At 41.2% G+C, this 19,601-nt stretch overlaps 1 protein-coding gene across 1 annotated transcript in view; it reads left to right on the top strand.

Moving 5' to 3' along the window:
• The first annotated feature begins 3,114 nt into the window (after positions 1–3,114).
• LOC110079935 (monoacylglycerol lipase ABHD6) overlaps positions 3,115–19,601 on the top strand; it is a 45,403-nt gene continuing 28,916 nt past the window's right edge. The window contains exon 1 of the mRNA XM_078384048.1: positions 3,115–3,163. Within this exon, the coding sequence (XP_078240174.1) occupies positions 3,115–3,163 (49 nt within the window). The remainder of the gene's footprint in view (positions 3,164–19,601) is intronic.

Below are 19,601 nucleotides of genomic sequence, written 5' to 3'. Positions count from 1 at the left end.
TAACCAGGACTGAAATATGAATAAAAATATTTTTATTTTTAAAAGGGGGGGGATTTTTAAATAAATATACTGTATGTTCACATCATCTTAGTCACATACACACACCATAACTTAAAAGCCATATTTATAAATGAAAAAACGTCAAACACACTAGCAGATCACCTGGATTTTAATCCTGAACATGGAAGGGAATTTTGTCTGATTGGAGTACAAATGTCAAATCTACTCTATGACCAGGTTCAGAGCTTGGAAACATTCCTTAAAAAACAAAAGAAAAAAGAACTACAACACCCACAATTCCCCAGCCAGCAGGGTCCAGTAGTACTTTAAAGGCCAATGGTCATGTTAGCTGGGGGATTTTGGGAGTTGTAGTCTAAAAAGGTAGGTTTCAAAGCTCTCACTTGGCTGAAACACTCCACTTTCACATTTGCACCTGGCATACGTTTCCAGGGGACAGTGATGGTCTTTGATCTCAAAATTCCATGACACGAACCTTGTAAGTTCACAACTGCTTTGTCATCATTCTGTGCTGTATCCTATTCTATCCTATATCTCATTCCTTCCATCCCACCCTCCATCCATCCATCTTTCTTGCTGTCTTCTATACAATCAAAGGCTTATGCCAAAGCTTTCTGGCTAAACGCCACCTGTTTTCTTACTCACCTTATTTTGTACCTATACATATCTACAAAAATAGGAGGCAGGACTTGTGTCCCTTCACACAGATTGAACATATACTCTCATGATGCCTTACCTGGAAGTTTTGGAAATTGGGAATCCATCCAAAACATCTGAAGAGCGAAAGAGCCTTTTTGAGGCTTGTCTTATTTAAGACTAAAAAAAGACAATTACTTAACAGACACAAAGAAATAATGCTGAAAGCAGATTACTACCACCATCTGCCCAGTGATGCTTATGGTTATCGTTGCACTGATGTGATCTCAATTTGTTGGAGCTTATGCTCACCATTTGATTCATAGGCATTAGTGGCTTTTGATCACCTGCTTGTGGTCCCAATAGATACTGGTACACAGTAAGACTATGTATGAATTAGATTAGGAATTGCTTACATCTATTTAGCAAAGGTAGGCAGGTGACTTTTTGCATTCCACAATACAGTCAGGAATGGAAGAGTGTTGTGGAACATAATTAGAAGCATCTTCTAGCACAAACCTATAGTTTGGGGAGGGCTTGTTAGAGACCTAATAGCAGACAAAAACATTCTTTATTTCCAAACTATAGTGGTGCCTTGACTTGCAAACTTAATTTGTTCTGGAACTAAAGTCGTAATTCAAAATGCTTTAAGTTGAAGGACCATTTCCCATAGGAATGCATTGAAATGCAATTAATCCATTCCAGCCAAAGAAAAAGATCACCAAAAAAACACATCCATCACTGCAAGACCCATCGGAAATGCAAAAAAAGCAAAGCAGAAAGCAAGCGAAGTGTACAAGACCCATCAGAAATGCAACAAAAAAAAAGCAAAGCAGAGAGCAGGCAAACACCACAAGACCCATCGGAAATGGGGGGGGGACCCAAAAAGCGAGCAAACCCCCCAAGACCCATCAGAAATGGGGGGTGGATTTTGCTTCGACTTGCAACCAGAGCTTCTACTTACGAACAGAAAAAGGCAGGGGAAAACTTCAAAATTTACCAGTCACCCCAGAGCTGACAAAAGACTGTATTTGGTAAAAAAAATAAGTAATGATGCTGTGAAAGGCACCAGAAAGGCCGGAGTAAGGGAGGGCAAAGCACACCAGCAGGGACTCTGAGGTGTTGCTGAAGGAGAAACAGTACTAAAAAATGAAAAAAAGAAAAGAAGCCCTATTGTGTTTTTACACAATAAAAAGAGAAGAATGGGTTGGTTTCTCCACTGGACTCTTAAAAGCCACAAACATAATCTACTTTGCAACTTCACATGTGTTTTGATACGTAGGTGGCCATAGAGATAAAGTGTGCTGAGTGACGGGCAACCATGTGTCCAACAAGACTGGGAATGGCATTCGAAGCCACACCATTGGGGGCCAAATCTGTAACATGCCATCTCTGAGCTGTTTCTGCAGCTCCCATGTTGGAATTGGCTTTAAACAGAGAGGTCTGGCCTGTGCACCCGGTCAGCGGCCATACCTTTTGGGACGTTTGTTTCCTCCGCACTACACCCTAGCTCTACAATGTGGAGTTGAAAGCTAGATTATTTAGAGTTCTGGATGCAGAGCCGGAGGCTGAGAGTTTGATTCTCCACAATGTCTCCTTGACAGCAGCTGGACTCAATGATTCACAAGGTTCCTTCCAGTTCTGCAATTCAAAGATGCTTGATGCTGACGATAATGATGTTTGTTATTTTTCAGGGTTCAATCACCCTTGCCGATTGCTAAGGAACACCCCTCCTTCCTTGCCACACTCATTAGCTTCCCACGTTTTTTTAACCTTAATTGCACCTTGGCTGATCCTCTGGAAACAATGTGTGCAACATTCCTGAATTTTAAGAGCAAATTAAATGTTGGGTACACTTTTCTTGCCATGATTTACTACTAAGTACTGTTATTCCAAAATAGACAGAGATGTAGATCTGCTGGGAGTAACTGTGTTGGTCTGTTTCAGCGCATATGACAAGAGACTAAGAAGCCTCTGTGCTGCAAGGCCAGAAGACCAGCAGTTGTAAGATCGAATCCATGCAACGGAGTGAGCTCCTGTTGCTTGTCCCAGCTCCTGCCAACCTAGCAGTTTGAGAGCATGTAAAAATGCGAGTAGATAAATAGGTACCACCTCGGTGGGAAGGTAAGGGCATTCCATATCTAGTCACGCTGGCCACGTGACGACGGAAATTATCTTTGGACAAACGCTGGCTCTACGGCTTGGCGATGGGGATGAGCACCATGCCCTAGAGTCAGACACGACTGGACAAATTGTCAAGGGGAACTTTTACCTTTACCTTTACCCAAAATAAGGTGCAAGTATTGTGGCAGCTCAAAGACTAACAGCTTAATATAAGAATTTGCTCTTGTGGACTGCAGGGTACCCCCTTAGAAAGAATATATGGAAACATTTCACAGTGTTTTAAAGCACTGAATAGCAGATACTGATGGCTCTATTTTCACCAGGACAACATAGGACATGGAGAAATTTAACCCTTCCCAGCCTCTGCTCCCTCAACTGCTGAATGGTAAGACAACAGTTGTGTTAAATTCCAGATACTCTGAGCATAATTCACAAGGCATAACAATAACAGAATGAAGATATTTCTGGATAATTGATATTGCAATTCCAGTGGGTGACAGAGATGAAGCTAAAGAATTCAAAAAATGTAATAAAATACAGCGACCTGGCAATAGAAAATAACACTGAATACATTTCAGTGGTCCACATTGTCATCGGGAACAACACTGCAGAATTTTATAAAATATTATAATCAACTGAAACAACACCACAGGAACTGCAAAAAAACCTTGGCAATATTAGGAACAGCCAACATATAATCATGTGCTATCAAGCTGACTCCAACTTATAGCAACCGTTCCCAGGGTTTTCTGGGAAGAGAGTCCTCAGAAGTGGTTTACTATCCCTTTCGTCGGGAGGCTTCCTAGGACTCTGCAGCTTACCCAAGGCCCACATAGGCTGATTCTTCTGGGATGAACAGTGGGGAATAGAACTCCCAACCTCCAGCTCCACATCTTTGAAATAACACCAGCAGAGTTGCAAAAAAAAAAAAAAAAAAAAAAAGGCAATGTTAGGAACAGCATACATATTATACCAAGATTGTTTTGTTAAAATTTGCATCTGTTATATAATAACAATCAAAGACTGTGCCTTGTGTTTTTTATTAGGATTAGGCATCCTTCAGTCTCGAGCGACTATGGTAACGTGCTCTGTATGGAGGGCTTGGAACAGCATCTAGTGTGGCTGAGAAGGCCAATTCGAGAGTGACAATCCCTTCCACACTGAAGAGAAATCAAATCTGTCCCCTGTCCAGCTCACAGATTTTGCTGCTTTCGGGACTGCCTTTTTGCCTCGTCATGCTGGAGAAGTGCCTTTTCAAAATGGGAGAGGCCAGGATGCACTGCCTGCCTCCAGGCTGAGGCCTTCAGATCCCGCTTGCAGATATCCTTGTATCGTAGCTGTGGCCTCCCTTCTGGGGCACTTTCCCTGCACTAATTCTCCATACAGGAGATCTTTTGGAATCCAACTGTCAGCCATTCTCACGACATACCTGAGCCAATGTAGATGGTCACTGTTTCAGTAATATATACATGATAAAATTTCCAGCTCTTTCTAGGACTACTCTATTTGGAACTGTGTCCTGTCAGGTGATACAAAAAATGTGTCGTGTTCAGCTTCCTCTCCTGCCGTGCACAAAGGGTCCAGGACTCGCTGCAGTATAGGAGTGTGCTCAGGACACAGGCTCCATAGACCTGGATTTTGGTATGCGCCATCAGACATACTCTCATTGTGACTCTAGAGAACATGGTAGCTGCTTTGCTAATGCGTTTGTCCAGCTCGATATCTAGGGAGAGAGTGTCAGAGATCATTGAGCCAAGGTACACAAAGTCATGAACAACCTCCAATTCTTGTGTGGAGATGGTAACAGAGGGAGGTGAGTCCACCACACCCTGGGCCATGACTTGTGTTTTCTTCAGGCTGATTGTTAATCCAAAGTCTTGGCAGGCCTTGCTAAAGCGATTCATGCATTGCCAGAGGTCTTCAGCAGAGTGGGCAACAACAGCTGCATCATCAGCGAAGAGGAAGTCCCACATATATTTCAGATGGACTTTAGTCTTCGCTCTCAATCTAGAGAGATTAAAGAGCTTTCCATCTGATCTGGTGTGGAGATAGACACCTTCTGTTGCAGTTCCAAAGATGTTCTTCAGCATGACAGCAAAAAAGATCTCAAACAGGGTTAGTGCGAGGACACAGCCCTGTTTCACTCCGCTTCTGATGTCAAAGGGATCTGATGTTGAGCCATCAAAGACTACAGTGCTCTTCATATCCTCATGAAAGGACCTGATGACGTTAAGGAGTCAAGGTGGACATCCAATTTTAGGAAGGATTTTAAAAAGGCCATCACTGCTAACCAGATCAAAGGCCTTTGTGAGATCTATGAAGGCCACAAAGAGTGGATGTTTTTGTTCCCTACATTTCCCCTGCAACTGTCTGAGGGAAAATACCATGTAATCGGTGGATCTATATAGACTCTGTCTGCAAGCACCTGGAGTCTCTTCAGCACAACACAGGCAAGCAGCTTCCCTAAAACACTGAGAAGAGAGATGCCACGTTAGTTATTGCAGTCGCCCCTGTTTCCTTTGTTCTTATACAATATGACAATGTTTGCATCCTTCATGTCCTGTGGTACTCCACCTTCCCTCCAGCAAAGAAAAAAGATTTCATACAGCTCAGTGGTGATGATCTCTTTACAGCACTTCAGAACTTCAGCAGGGATGTTATCCTTCTGAGGTGCCTTGCTAGAGGTGAGGGAATACAAGATCACTTTTATTTCTGCTAAAGTTGATTTTGCTGTCCAACTCTTCCAAGACAGGCAGGCATGAAGAGGCATGAAAGATCAGCTGCTTATTGATAAAATGATACTAAAGAATGCAAAAAGACGAAAAACAAATCTTAACATGATCTGGATAGAGTATAAAAGGAATCTGGCTTATTGCCACATAGCTGGATTAACTGCCTAAAAAATTTTGGGATCAGTAAAAATATTCAGAAGTTCCTCAAGAAAAACATGCAAAAATGGAAAACTGCCTTAATGGCCTATGGTGCAGAACTTGGTGAAGTTAGCATCAAAAGAGGAATATTAACAAGGAGATTCTTTGTCACCATTGTTGTTTAACATCTCACTAATCCCAATGTCAATAATTTTAAATAAAACTGGACTGGGCTACCATATTTCAGAACAAGCAGGAAAAATCTATCATTTGTTATACACGGATGACAGAGGTGTAGTTCTGTCTATATAATGTGGCAAGATCCAAAAACTAAATGGAACAGAGTTAAAAAACGGCAATATTATAAAATCACTGTCAAGTGATGAACATTATAAATACCTTGGAATACTAGAAGCAGACAATATCCTTCACACAAAATTTAAAGAACTGACAGAAAGGGAATATATCAAAAGACTGTGCAAAATCTTAAAATCAAAATTAAATGGTGGAAATGCAATCAAAGCCATAAACAAGTGGGCAGTTCTAGTAATTAGATACCCAACTGGAATAATAGACTGGACCCAAAATAAATTAAATGAATTGGATCAAAAACCAGGAAACTAATCAACATGCATCATGCACTACATCAAAGATCTGATTATATTTACCACGAAAAATTGGAAGCCATGAATTACTGCAAATGCAGCAGGTAGTAGAAAAAAGAAGCCTAAATGAGTGTATCAGTACAAGCTGAGAAAAACTGCTGAAAGTGGTAAAAATGGAGAATATTTTGAAAACAACAGAAACAAAGGCACAATATAAGAAACAACCATTTAAAAACAGACCAAACAGTTGAAAAAATAGACCACTACATGGACAACACCTGAGAAATATTGATTGAAAGCATGATCACAATTCAACATGGGCATGGCTAAAACTAGAGACCGTTAAGAAAGAAACTGAAGGCTTGATTTTTACTGCACAAGAACAAGCACTTCAAACCAACGTGATGAAAGCTAAGATTCAAGGAATTAGTGATAACAGCAAATGTCAACTCTTCCAAGATAAAGATGAAACTGTGTCACACCTCGTCAGTGAATGTCCTAAGATTGTACAGACAGATTACAAAATCAGACATGGCAAAATTAGTGCCTTGGTTATTATTCAAAAAATATAACTTGCCAGCCTCCAAAACCCATGGGGATGTCAGGTAGAGAAGGTGTCAGAAAATGACGATGTGAAGATCTTGTGAGATTTCCAGATCCAAACTGATACAGTAGACACCTTAAACATAACACACCAGACATAGTTCAGATGTCAGAAATAACACCATCAGAGCTACAAAAAACCCAGCAACATTAGAAACAGCATATAAATCATGCTGATATTTAATAGATACCTAGGTTTTTGTTTAAAACTTGTTATCTGTTACAGAATACCAGTCAATATTTTTATAATTTTGATTGTCTGTGCCTGGAGTTTTTGAGTACTAATAATGATTTGATGCCCATATTTCTTGCAGATAATGGGAAACCAAGAAATGCACATCTACTTTTGGATGGCTTAAAGACCACACGTTTCATGTATTTAATTAAAAAATATATAGTTAATACAAATGGTTTTTCCACTCCTGCAGTATTCTTGTGTAAATCAGCAAGGCAGAACAGACAGAGAAACTCACATATGTGACGTTATGCTATGGTACCCGGGAAAGCCACTTTTTAAGAAAAGTTTTCTACTGTTAAGGATAAATCATGGAGAAGGTGTGTCTTCCAGCCAGCAAAGTGGAGAAGGTTGTCACATATAGCATCTGTATCTTTTGCAATCAAAAATGCATTGAGCAATGGAAGCATATGTGTGTGTTTAGTCGTTTAGTCGTGTCCAACTCTTCGTGACCCCATGGACCAGAGCACGCCAGGCCCTCCTGTCTTCTACTGCCTCCCGGAGTTGTGTCAGGTTCATGTTGGTTGTTTCGCAGACACTGTCCAGCCATCTCATCCTCGGTCGTCCCCTTCTCCTCTTGCTGTCACACCTTCCTAACATCAGGGTTTTTTCCAAGGACTCTTTTCTTCTCATGAGATGGCCAAAGTACTGGAGCCTCAGCTTCAGGATCTGTCCTTCCAGTGAGCACTCAGGGTTGCATCAGAGCAACATCCACATATGCATCAGAGCAACATCTACATCCCTGTCCCTACAGACTAGCAGATCTGGCCATTTAGAAGTATCTACAATAGGACTCCCCTTATCTACAGGATCAGTATTCACTGATTCACTTATCCATATTTTGAATATATTAAAAATATTAAAAGAAAAATCCGTGAAATACGGCATATGAATGAAGAGCATTGGGCAAAATGTACACATTATTTATAGTCAGGACCTATGCTAGGGTATGTATACAGTAACAGATAATAACACGAATTCAGGAATTATGGAATGCATAGTCAAACAAGAGGGCAGTCACAGATTCCCAGCGCCTAGTTTAAACAACAATAAAGTTAAACTAAGGCTGTCATCTTGAAGAAAGGGATGCTTAAGCCTTTTTCTGTAAGTGATTCCTCCGGATCATGTGGCCGTTTTCACAGCTGAAACAACAACCAATGTAAGAGGTAGATCTGTCAGTTTCAGCCTGTCTCTGTTTCTGACACTTTCCAGTCTGAAATGCATTGGATCCTTGTCGTCTTCCTCCCTTGAGTTCACATTTTTAAATACCTGCATGAAAATTCATACACAAGGATTTTTCCTAACACAAGTGTTTTTCTGCAGAATTTTGCCTAATTATTTGCAACAGCTTGTCTGTTGTAGCACATGTTTCTGTATACCTTCCTTGAAGGAAAGCTGCACGGCAAATCTCAGAGAAATGTGAATTAATGGAAGATGCCATGCATGTGTCGTGAAACAGGTAAGGTGGTGCCATCATGCAAAGAGAGTTCCCTCCTGCTCCTTCTTACATGGAAGCCAACTGAAGTGATGGGGGGGGCAGGGGAGAGAGACTTTCTGGGTCACATCACCAATAACAGTGTCACATAGAGAAAAGTGGTGTCAGGTTGGGTTCATTCCCTGTTTTGTTTTGTTTTCAGTCATTGTTATAACTGTTAATTAATTGGTTGCATTGCCTAAGAACACCCAACAGAATGAGATCTGATTGCCTATAAGCCACACCTCGTTTTTAATTGAGGCCTGTGTGTTCATTGCAACAGGAGTTGCGGCTTTGGCCAATAACGCGTCTTTCTTCAGGTAGGCACAAGACGTTATCTGTTTCATACAGCCAACATTGAAATAATAAAGATGCCAAACAAAAACCCATCCAGCTTCCCACCCCCAGTATAACAAGGATTACAAAACCCAAGATGGCAAACCATGGGTCATCATGAAAATGCCTCAAAATTAAGAAGGGGTAATGTTTTCAAAGGCCTAGGTGAAGAGCCAGGTTTTAATTTGCTTCTTGAAACTCAGAAGGGTGGGGGCCTTCTGAGGAAAGGAGTCCCACTACTTGGCTTGATTTCAAGTTGATGACTTTTGGGTGTCCTTGGGAGTGGCCACCCGCAACATCAAAGGCTGGGAGGTGTGGGTGGGATCACCTGAGGGAGAGGTGCTTTGGCAGGTAGTAAGGCCCTAAACCATAAAGGGCTCTACAGTACAAGTTAGCATCAGCACCTTGAATTTGACCTGGAAACATACTGGCAACCAGCGCAAGCAGGTCAGGACAGGTGAAATGTGGTCAAATTTAGACGTATCCATGACCAAACTGGCCTCTGTGTTTTGCACTTGCTGCAGCTTCTGAACCACCTTCAAGGGTGGCCCCACATAGAGTGCATTGCAATAGTCAATCTTCAAGATTACCTATAGCTGGAGCAGTGCTACGAAGGCTCCACAGTAATGTTGGTAGTGGGAATGGAGCACACACACATCCAAATTTGCTACCAAGCCTTGTAAATAAGGGTAAATGTAAGGGGAACCCTGAAGTTTCAGAAAATAAATTAGAGGAATCTCAAATTCTGTGTGTAGAGATTCACACCGAAAGCACAGTAACTCAGATATTTTCATAGAAAGAAGACTTCCATAAACTGGTGCTGTCCAGTGTATTGCACTGCAATTCCCATTATCCTCCTCTCATCAGCATTTCCAACTAAGATTGGATTGTGTAAGCCTGGAAAAGGATGCTAGAGGCTGGTATAAGGGAAAAAATTGGGTCAGGAAAAATAATAAAGATTTAAAAGACCCCTTCTATCCCACAGGAAGAGGAGCCATGCTGGATCAGACTAAAAGCTTGTCTAGACAAACATTCTCTTCATACAAGGCACAACCCAATCTTTCTGGGAAGCCTTCAAGGAGGAAACTAATGCAATAATTGGATAATATTCCCATTTCTGTTATGCCCACACTAAATTCCCCAACAGTGAAAAGGTGCAAAATACAATGCTGGCCCTAGTTTGCTTTCTTTTAGTCACTACATACTAATAACAATATCAGGTTCTTGTAAAAATTATCACACTCATTTTTCTAGTATAATACTTTTCAGGAATAACCTGCACAGATTCATGAGTTATTCATGATATACTTTGCAGCACATTTAAGACATGAACATTCGTCAGTCTCCTTTGCCCACTCAGTTTCCCACAGCTGTCCTTCTTTCCTCTTATTTTTGTGCCAGGCCTGAAGATGACTTATTTTTTTCTGACATGGACATTTGTACACATTTTCCTTACCACTGTGTGGATCCAAGTAATTCCTCTTCCATCCTAAGTATTATCTAGCTCGGGTCCTCATTGAACAACAGATGTATTCAAGTCATTTTAGGACTGTTCTTCAGGAGTTATTGTGTTGAAAATAAGCACACAAGGAGAGGACTCTGGCTGCCCCACCTGCTTAGTTTCAATCCTCTTTATGTAAAGAGCAGCTTTCTAAAGAGAAGCTCCTTATTGTCTGTACAGGTTCCTGATGCAATCTTGAAAAATCAGGTTTCTAGATGGTGCAGAGGGTCTCCATGAAGAGACAATGCCCTCCTTTTCATAATGTCACTCTTATGTGAGTAGAGCATAATCAATGTTGAAATCCCCATGCAGCCATGAAACTTGTTGGACCACCTTTGGTCTAATGTATTCACGAAGGCTTTCACGGCCAGGATCTAATGGTTGTTGTGGGTTTTTCAGGCTCTTTGGCCGTGTTCTGAAGGTTGTTCTTCCTAACGTTTCGACAGTCTCTGTGGCCATGGGCATCTTCAGAGGACAGCACTTTGGTCTGTCACTCTCTCTCAACCTAACCCATTTCACAGAATTATTGAGAAGATACAGGTGTTTGTGAAAATGAGGTTTGGTATTTGCCCCTTCTTGGATGCACATCTTTCCACGGAGAAGGTGTGTGAGTGTGCCAGAGAAGTTGAGAGCAATGCTGTCAGGAGGCTAGACTCCATTACAAGCCTGGAGTCCTAGCAGAGCCATCCAAGGTAGAACGGTCACAGTTGAGACACCAGACTAAGATGCAACCCACCCTCTTCAAGGGTAAAAGCCATACCAGCAGAAGAGAACAGATACTTCCGTTGGTGATGGGGACAGCAATTGCTGGGCACCAGCAGAAGCTGAAGGTGACACCGGCAGGAGACGACAATGGTTTACTCTGAAAGAAATGAGTGTGCCTCAGCACTTGGATCATCCTGATGCATAACTTGTCTTATAGACAAAAAGTGACCATTGCTTTTTGGTGTTGGTGGACAGCGAACCTCAATGAAAAAAGGAAGGGCAGCATAGAGCAGCGTTCCGTTCCATGTTACCCCATCAATAGAATTTCCAGGGCCAAGATGGAGCTGGCCCGTGGTCCCAAGAAAAGTCTTCTGCTGCACGTTCTCTTTGTATGTTCTAGCTACCTCTTCCTTTGACAAGCTGGGAAACCAAAACAAATCTCTGTCACCAGTGCAACATTTAATTTGCACCCTGTGGTATTTGCAATGTTTCTCTGACCACATGAAAGGAATAAGCTTAGGCTGACCTAAAACTAAAACTAGCAATCATTGGCTGGTTCGTGGAAAATAAAGTTTGCCAAAAAAGATTGCTCCACATATGAAGAAGCTCTGTTACAGCACGAGTGGTTTATTCAGTAGAGCCCCTCCCAGCTCCATGATAAAGCATCCCTTGTTAAAATGAGTAAACAACACACATTTCCAAAACACGTGTCTGGCAGTTCAGCTTCATAGTGACCATTGCAAGGGACATTAGCAGAGGAGAACTGGTAGCCAGGGAACTGCTTCATCCGTTTTACACTCTCTAGTCTAGGGTGGGCTGACTGGGTAGCTCAGCGAGGGTGTGAGTCAGTGCAGATCAATGCCGTTTGCCCTCGGTGTGGCTTGACTCGCCATCTCTTCTACAGTTGTATTCAGTTTTGGCAATCACACGGAGACCCTGGATTGTTTTGGTGCTGGTGTTCACACTGGCCCTCAATCTGATGACTATTATGATGATGATGATGATGATGATGATGATGATGATGATGATGATGATGATGATGATGATTGTCGTCGTCGTCGTCATCGTCGTCGTCGTCATCATCGTCATCATCATTGTCATCATCTTAAAATCACCATATTGTATGTACCTGTATTTTGTGGGGTCTGTCAGATTTTCAGGTTTTAACTTGTAAACTGCACAGAATAATGGATACAGTAATGGGAGTAGCAGGTAAATAAATAAATAAATAAATAAATAAATAAATAAATATGATACGATATGATATGATATGATATGATATGATATGATATGTACCCCATAGCCTCTGCCGTCCTTCCTTTGATATCACTCACCCTGTGATCCTCGGTTTACCTTTCTTTTCTTTCTTTTCTGTGAAGAGGTGATCTAGCACTGAATCAATATGTCAATGCAGGGATAAGATGATATTACCATAAACTCTGTAGTTTGTTTGTTTTTTAATTAAAAATTCAGGGTGACTAGAGAAAAAGATGGTGGGAATGTTCCCACTATCCCAAATCATCATGCACCACCTTAAGACATCAGCCTAACGTCACCCAGAGTCATACCTCCTTTCCTTTCCTTTTGTAGGATGTAACAAACAATCACACAGGGAAAACACCATTCAAATAGTTTTGGCTCTTAAAAAGTAGACACTCCCAATGGCAGGAGGAAAAACTCTGAATCAGAATAAAAAAGAGCTAGGCTGATTTGCACTTTGAAGATGACACCAAGATCTAGGCCAAGATCATGCACACTATTGATTCTTAATTATTATGTACGGATGTGAGAGCTGGACAGTGAAGAAAGCTAACGGGGGGGGGGAGACGTGACTTGTTTGAAATACGGTGCTTTGTGGATATCCAGGATCACCTGAAGGTTCAAAAAGTGGGTCCTAGATCAAAGCAAACCTAAATTGCCTCTAGAAGCAAAAATGATGAAAATATAAGGCAGTTGTTTTTTGGGTATACCATGAGAAGACAAGACTCTCTGGAAAAGACAATAAAGAAGTTTTTAATGACTTCTAATGAATCTGCCAAATTTGTCCTGACCATTGCTGCTACTTTTGGTGTGTTTGTTTTATGCTGTTTTATTGATTTGTTATGTTCTTATTATTATTTTATCATTATTATTTGCCCTTATAAATGACTGTATTTGCTTTTTTGTCTGTCAATCGCCCACAGTACAGCCTCACACTAACAGGGCAATATAAAAATGGAAAGAAAGAAAGAAAGAAAGAAAGAAAGAAAGAAAGAAAGAAAGAAAGAAAGAAAGAAAGAAAGAAAGAAAGAAAGAAAGAAAGAAAGAAGGAAAGAAAGAAAGAAAGAAAGAAAGATTCTCTACTGCCTCTCCAGATAATGAAAAACAGAGCAATTAAACTATTCCCCATTTTATAGAATCTTGGGTGACCCTCTTTAGTCAATCAAACTAAGTCTTCAGAAGAATCTCTAGAATACATGATTTCTGACACATTTCTTTAATTAAGATACAGCTGCAGCAATTTGCAACGTAACCTTTGAAATGAAACTGCTTATCTTCTCTCAGTCGCCCCCAACCCTGTCCCACGGCCCTCAATGATTTTCCCAGGATGAAAGAGATCTGAAGAGAGGGTTCAGAAACTTAATTCCTAAAATAACTGTTTCGGCTTACAACATCATCAACTTTATTCATCATCTTTATTCATCAACTTTATTCATCATCAAGAACAGCTTTTACCCAAGTGCAGTATTGAGTTTAAATGCGGGGTCATAAGTTTTTGGTGGAATTTTAATTGCTGGGAGAAACGGGGTATATATATCTGTATGGTGAGTGTTGTGTATATTTTAACTTTTTTTGTAGTGGTGTTGTCCAGTTCTACCTTGGGGAAGAGCACCTCATTTCGTTGCACCCACTTGTGAGTGCAATGACAAATAAATTTCTTATGTCTTTATGTGGCATACCTTTCAGCCCATGATTACCAAGAAGGTGTCTTCTGACACCTTAAAGAATAATGACTGCTATTTTATATAAGCTTTCATGGACTGTTTCTGGAGAAGTGAGGTATCATCCATAATATATTATGCCAAATAAAATACACTCAGCTTTAAGATACAGTGGACCCTTGACTTACAGACGGCTTGACTTACAGACTTTTTGAGTTACAGACTTCTCTGGCTGCAAAATTTAGGTTTGACTTGCAGCCTGAGAATTGACTTACAGACCAGAAAAAAACCAAAATGGAACAAAAATGGCCTGTTACGGGATTAATCGGTTTTCAATGCACTGTAGGTCAATGGAGACTTGACCTACAGACTTTTTGACTTGAGAACCGCCTTCCAATACAGATTAAGTTCTCAAGTCAAGACCCCACTGTACCACAAGATTCTTTGTTGGTTTTGCCATATCACTGAAAATTCAGCACTGAAAACAAATATAAGGACAAAACAGCCAAACTCTAACCTTCAGCTTTCTATTTCTTTTCAGGCTTCTACATCTTGCTCTCCCTCCCAAAAAAAGACACCAACTTTTTGCTGCAGAAGGGCTAAATAGCTGTATTCAAATCAGATTCTTCCATCCATTTGCACTTGCTTCTGATTGCCATCTCAGACATGCAAAACAAATGACACCTGGCCAGCCAAAGGCAAAATAATTTTAATATTTTATATGCGTCTCTATCCATGGATACCTTCTGTGTACAGTACCATCAAAGAATATGTAGATGTCTCCACTCTGAGGAGCACAGAATTCAAATTTTAACCACAGATAGGAAAGGAGAAGGAAGTATGACTGTAAGCCATTCCAGTGATGCACAAATTGATTTTATATCAACTGTTTATATCACTGATTTAGGTATCCAGCCACAGAGCCTGAGATTGAGAGTTCAGTTCTCCACCGTGTTTTGCTGAAGGGCGCTGGATTTGATGATCTACAAGGTCGCTTGTAGTTCTGCAGTTCTAAGATAAGACTAAAAACCTGAGCAAAAGATTAATGGAAATCGTGTATTTAGGGGTATATGTTTCTCTCTTGAATTGCATGGGTCTGAGCAGCCTGGTTTTAGTTATACAGTGGTGCCTCGCATTACGACGTTAATTTGTTCCAGTGAAATCGCCGTAGAACGAAAATGTTGTAATGCGAAATTAAAAAGCCCATAGAAATGCATTAAAACCCGATTAATGCATTCCTAGGGGCTTGAAACTCACTGTCCAGCGAAGATCCTCCATAGAGCGGCCATTTTCGCTGCCTGTGCAGCGAGGAATCCGTCCCAGAAAAGAGCGGGGAGCCATGTTTTTTTACCCAGTGGCCATTTTGAAACCGCCAACCAGCTGGCTGAAAATCATCGCTTTGCGAGAATCGTTTCCCAAAGCAGGGAACCGATCATCGCAAAGCGAAATTCCCCCATAGGAAACATCGTTTTGCGCAAAAGCGATCGCAAAACCTTCAACATAAAGCAATTTCGTTGTAAAACGGAGCGCTCGTAATGCGAGGCACCGCTGTATATGGATTTTTTTCTAACCAACCAACCAATATTTCAATAAATATTTCAATAAATACATAAATAAATATTTGTTGTGGGTTTTTCGGGCTCTTCGGCCATGTTCTGAAGGATGCTCTTCCTAACGTTTCGCCAGTCTCTGTGGCCGGCATCTTCAGAGGACAGGAGTCAGAACTCTATGCTCTGGTGCAGTTTGTTTGGATAGTTGAGTATTTATAGCTGTGGGATCAGCTTTTGTCCTTTTCAGGAGATGGGTGATTATGGTGATCAGCATGTTTTTTGTTGTGGGTGTATTGTTGTGATAAGGGGGAGAGATTATCTGTCACTGTGACTAATGAATGTTGTTAGCTGGTCTTTTGTGTGCAGTGATCACCAGTCCTTGTGGCTGGGTAGAATTTGTTGACCTTTTGCAGGCTGTACTTTTCAGTGCTGGGAGCCAGGCTTTGTTGAGTTTCAAACATTCTTTTTGTTGTTGTTGTTGAAGCTCTGCTGGTGTTTATGGATTTCAATGGCTTCCCTGGCAGCCTAACATAATGACTGCTGGTGTTGTCCAGTACTTTTGTGTTTTGAAATAGAATTTCATGTCTAGCTTGTTTTAGGGCATGTTCAGCTACTGTTGAGTTTTCCACTTGTTTTAGTCTGCGGTGTCTCTTATGTTCTTTGATTCTGGTGTGGATGCTGAGTTTTGTGGTTCCAATATATACCTGTCCACAGCTGCAAGTTATACGGTATACTCCCACAGTGGTGAGGAGGTCCCTTTTGTCCTTTGCTGACTGTAACATTTGTTGCATGTTTGTGGTGGGCTTGAATACTGTTTGTAGGTTGTGTTTTTTCAAAAGTTTCCCATGTGGTCCATGACCCCTTTGATGTATGGCAGAAATACTTTATTTGTGGGTGGCTGTTTTTCCTCTTCAGTTTGGTGTTGTTTTCTTGGTTTGATGGCTCTTGTGATTTCATTTTTGGAGTAGCCATTTGCCTGTAGGGTCCTGTCATAATGATGGGATATGTAGTCACAGAAATATAAAATGAAGTCAGACAGGTTCTGTGTAGAGATGATTTAAGGGACTTTGGAATGTGTTTTTCTAAGCACCATGAGTGTTTTCCTGAAGACCATTACAGCCAATATCCAGATATTGTAAAGTCCAAATCTAGAGGCCCTGGAAGACTCAACATTCCAAGCTTGTTAGAGAAGAAATAAACAACACCTGGACTCTTGTGGGAAATAAGGAGAGGAGAGAAGTGGTATGGTCCTAAAAATTAATTGATTAACAACCAGACAGGCTAAGAAGAAGGGAGGAGCTAGAAGGGTAGAAAATGGAAGATGGGTTATGTGAAAGTGTTCAATGGTGATGGAGGAGAATGGAATGTGATAGTGTGTGTGTTCCATGAAGAAGACAGGATGTAAGTAAAGGAGAAAGGAGAGGGGGGGGGAGCCCACTATAGCCTACCCTAGTTTAGCTTTTTAGTGTTTATTATTTTAGATGGGAAATAGTTATCTTATTTAACTGCAATGATCTTTGGATATGCTTCTTGATGCTAATGCTTATGCAATATAAACTGATTTCTAATGAAACTTTATTTTTCTAATAAAAATTAATTATAAAAATCATTACAGAGTACTGGTCTCTTGAGAGTCTGTCTAAATCCAGGAAGGGAGAGAGCCACAAACTAGCTATCATTCAAGAGTCCTACCTACAGAGCTTTGGTGAGTTCTAAGGAATCACAAAGCCCATGTGCCTGTACTTGCAATGTACTGAGTAAGTGCAAAGTGTTCTTTTCAGGTCAGACTTGTTCAAAGGGCTTATGCTACGCACTGCTGAGGTCTTAGGACCTGCCCCAGTGCAAAGGTGGTAGATAAGTGCCGGTCGAACTCTCTGGCCAAATGACCAGAATTGAGCTTCACAGTTCCGATTTGCCCGGTCTACCACTATTTTGAGTATGCCTCTTTTTTGCTGTGGGTGGTGGTTGGAGTTTTTGTGTAGGTATCGATCTGTGTGGGTGGGTTTTTCTATAGACCTTGTGTCCTAATAGGTCAGTTTCGCATATGACCATGACATCTAAGTAAGGGAGTTGTCCCTCTTAATTTCTTTTTCCATGGTGAATTGTATATTTGGGTGGATGCTGTTGAGATGCTTTAGAAATTCTTCCAGTTTTTCTTCACCGTGGTACCAAATTGCGAAGGTGTCCTCCACAAATTGGAACCAGCCTGTTCTTCAAAATATTCCATGTAGAAGTTTGCTATAACCGGGTTGAGGGGGCTCCCCATGGCCGCTCCATCTGTCTGTTCATAGAACTCGTTATCCCACTGTTCGTTAGGCAGTGTTGGAAAAGGGCCTTGATGTATTCTGGAAAGATATGCTGGATGAGTATCCTTTATCGGTACCTTGGTGAATAGGGATACTACGTCAAAGCTGATCCGTCTGTCCCCAGTTTTAGGGTGTTGATCTTGCTTTTGAAATGTCCTGAGTCTTTGATGTAGGATGAGGTTTGTCCAATGTGGGTCTGTAGGAGGCTGGCTAGGTATTTTGCTAATTCATATGTCGGGCAGCCGATGGCACTTACAATGGGCCTGAGTGGGACTGAGTCTTTGTGGATTTTGGGGAGTCCGTATAGTCTTGGTGGGAGAGCTTTTGTCTTGCTGAAGATGCCGGTCACAGAGACTGGCAAAACGTTAGGAAGAACAACCTTCAGAACGCGGCCAAAGACCCCGAAAAACCCACAACAATCATCAGATGCCGACCGTGAAAGCCTTTGAGAATACAAATAAATATTTAATATATACTGTGTCTCTAACCACCCAGAACCAGGGGCTGAACATGAGTTCAGCGCTGAAGGTGTTGAAGTGGTCTATTTGCCCCAAATCACATCATCTCTAGTTCAGGAAGTCATAAGGAATTTTAAGGCTCATCACATGTAATACTATATGGAAAGGATTGTCAACCCTGATAGAGAGAACTGTTTTGTGTGAGCTTGTGTGAATCAACTGCTTGTGCTTTGTAGTTATATTCTGGAGGGAATGAAAGTTATACACGGACTTTGAACTACAAAGGAATCTGTTGCCCCTAATCTCAGTGTTGTTGAAAGGAAAAGTGCACTTTGAAGGAGAAAATGGTGGCTCATAAATCAGTGGAGAACAGGAGGGTGAAGTACTGACTATCACTTTAAGCCAGTGTCACAGATTCTTGATTTTCAGTGTCAATTTAAGCATTTAAATGCCAATTGCAAAGAAACAAGCTGCTCCCAACGAACATAAATTTTGAGAACTTAGCAACACTCCAAAACAGAACAATAATCCAGAAATGCCTAGAACAAGAACATCTAGGTTTGGACACCAGCTTTTTGTAGTCTTTGGGTTTTTGTAGTCTTCAAAAATCACTTTTCTATGTCTCACTTCAGCAGCAGCAGCTTAGAACTGCAGGACTGGAAGGGGCCCTACGGACCATTGAGTCCAGCCCCTTTCATGGAGGCTCAGTGCAGAAACAAACTCACAACTTCTGGTTCCGCAGCCAGAGACCTAAACCACCGAACTATCCAGTAGTTCTATGTCTCGTACTGCGGGTATTGCTCAAAGCGCTTCATGGGCCCTTTGCAACATTCTGGGGAATTAAAGGAACAGGATTGAGGGGTGGGAGTGTCACCTACTCCCAAGCACTAAACTGCAAGAGTAAAGACCAGGAGATCACAAAACACGAAGGGCAGGGGAAAAAAGAGAAGACTTTGGTTCTATAATAGAAAAAAGAAAAATATGAATCATTGCAGCTGCTTGTGCAAGGTAAAATAAATTGAGGAAAAAAATGTACAAAAGAGAAGAACTTGTCTTTTGAAGAATCTGGGAAAGTGGTTTGGAGGCAACATAAAATTTTTTGTTCAGAGCTGCTTCAATCCAAAGTCAAAATAGCTGTGATGACGTACAAGCTCCATTAAGAAAAAAGAAGAAGCCGACAATGAAGACAAAGGAGGAAGAGGGTTGCTTGGGTAATTTTTATAATGGAAATCCTGGTCCTTTCTACTAGGGTAGAAAGT

The sequence above is a fragment of the Pogona vitticeps genome, chromosome 2, assembly GCF_051106095.1.
Source record: "Pogona vitticeps strain Pit_001003342236 chromosome 2, PviZW2.1, whole genome shotgun sequence".
Lineage (NCBI taxonomy): Eukaryota > Metazoa > Chordata > Lepidosauria > Squamata > Agamidae > Pogona > Pogona vitticeps.
Note: the sequence above shows the minus strand (reverse complement) of the source record. Positions and strands in the feature narration are given on the sequence as shown.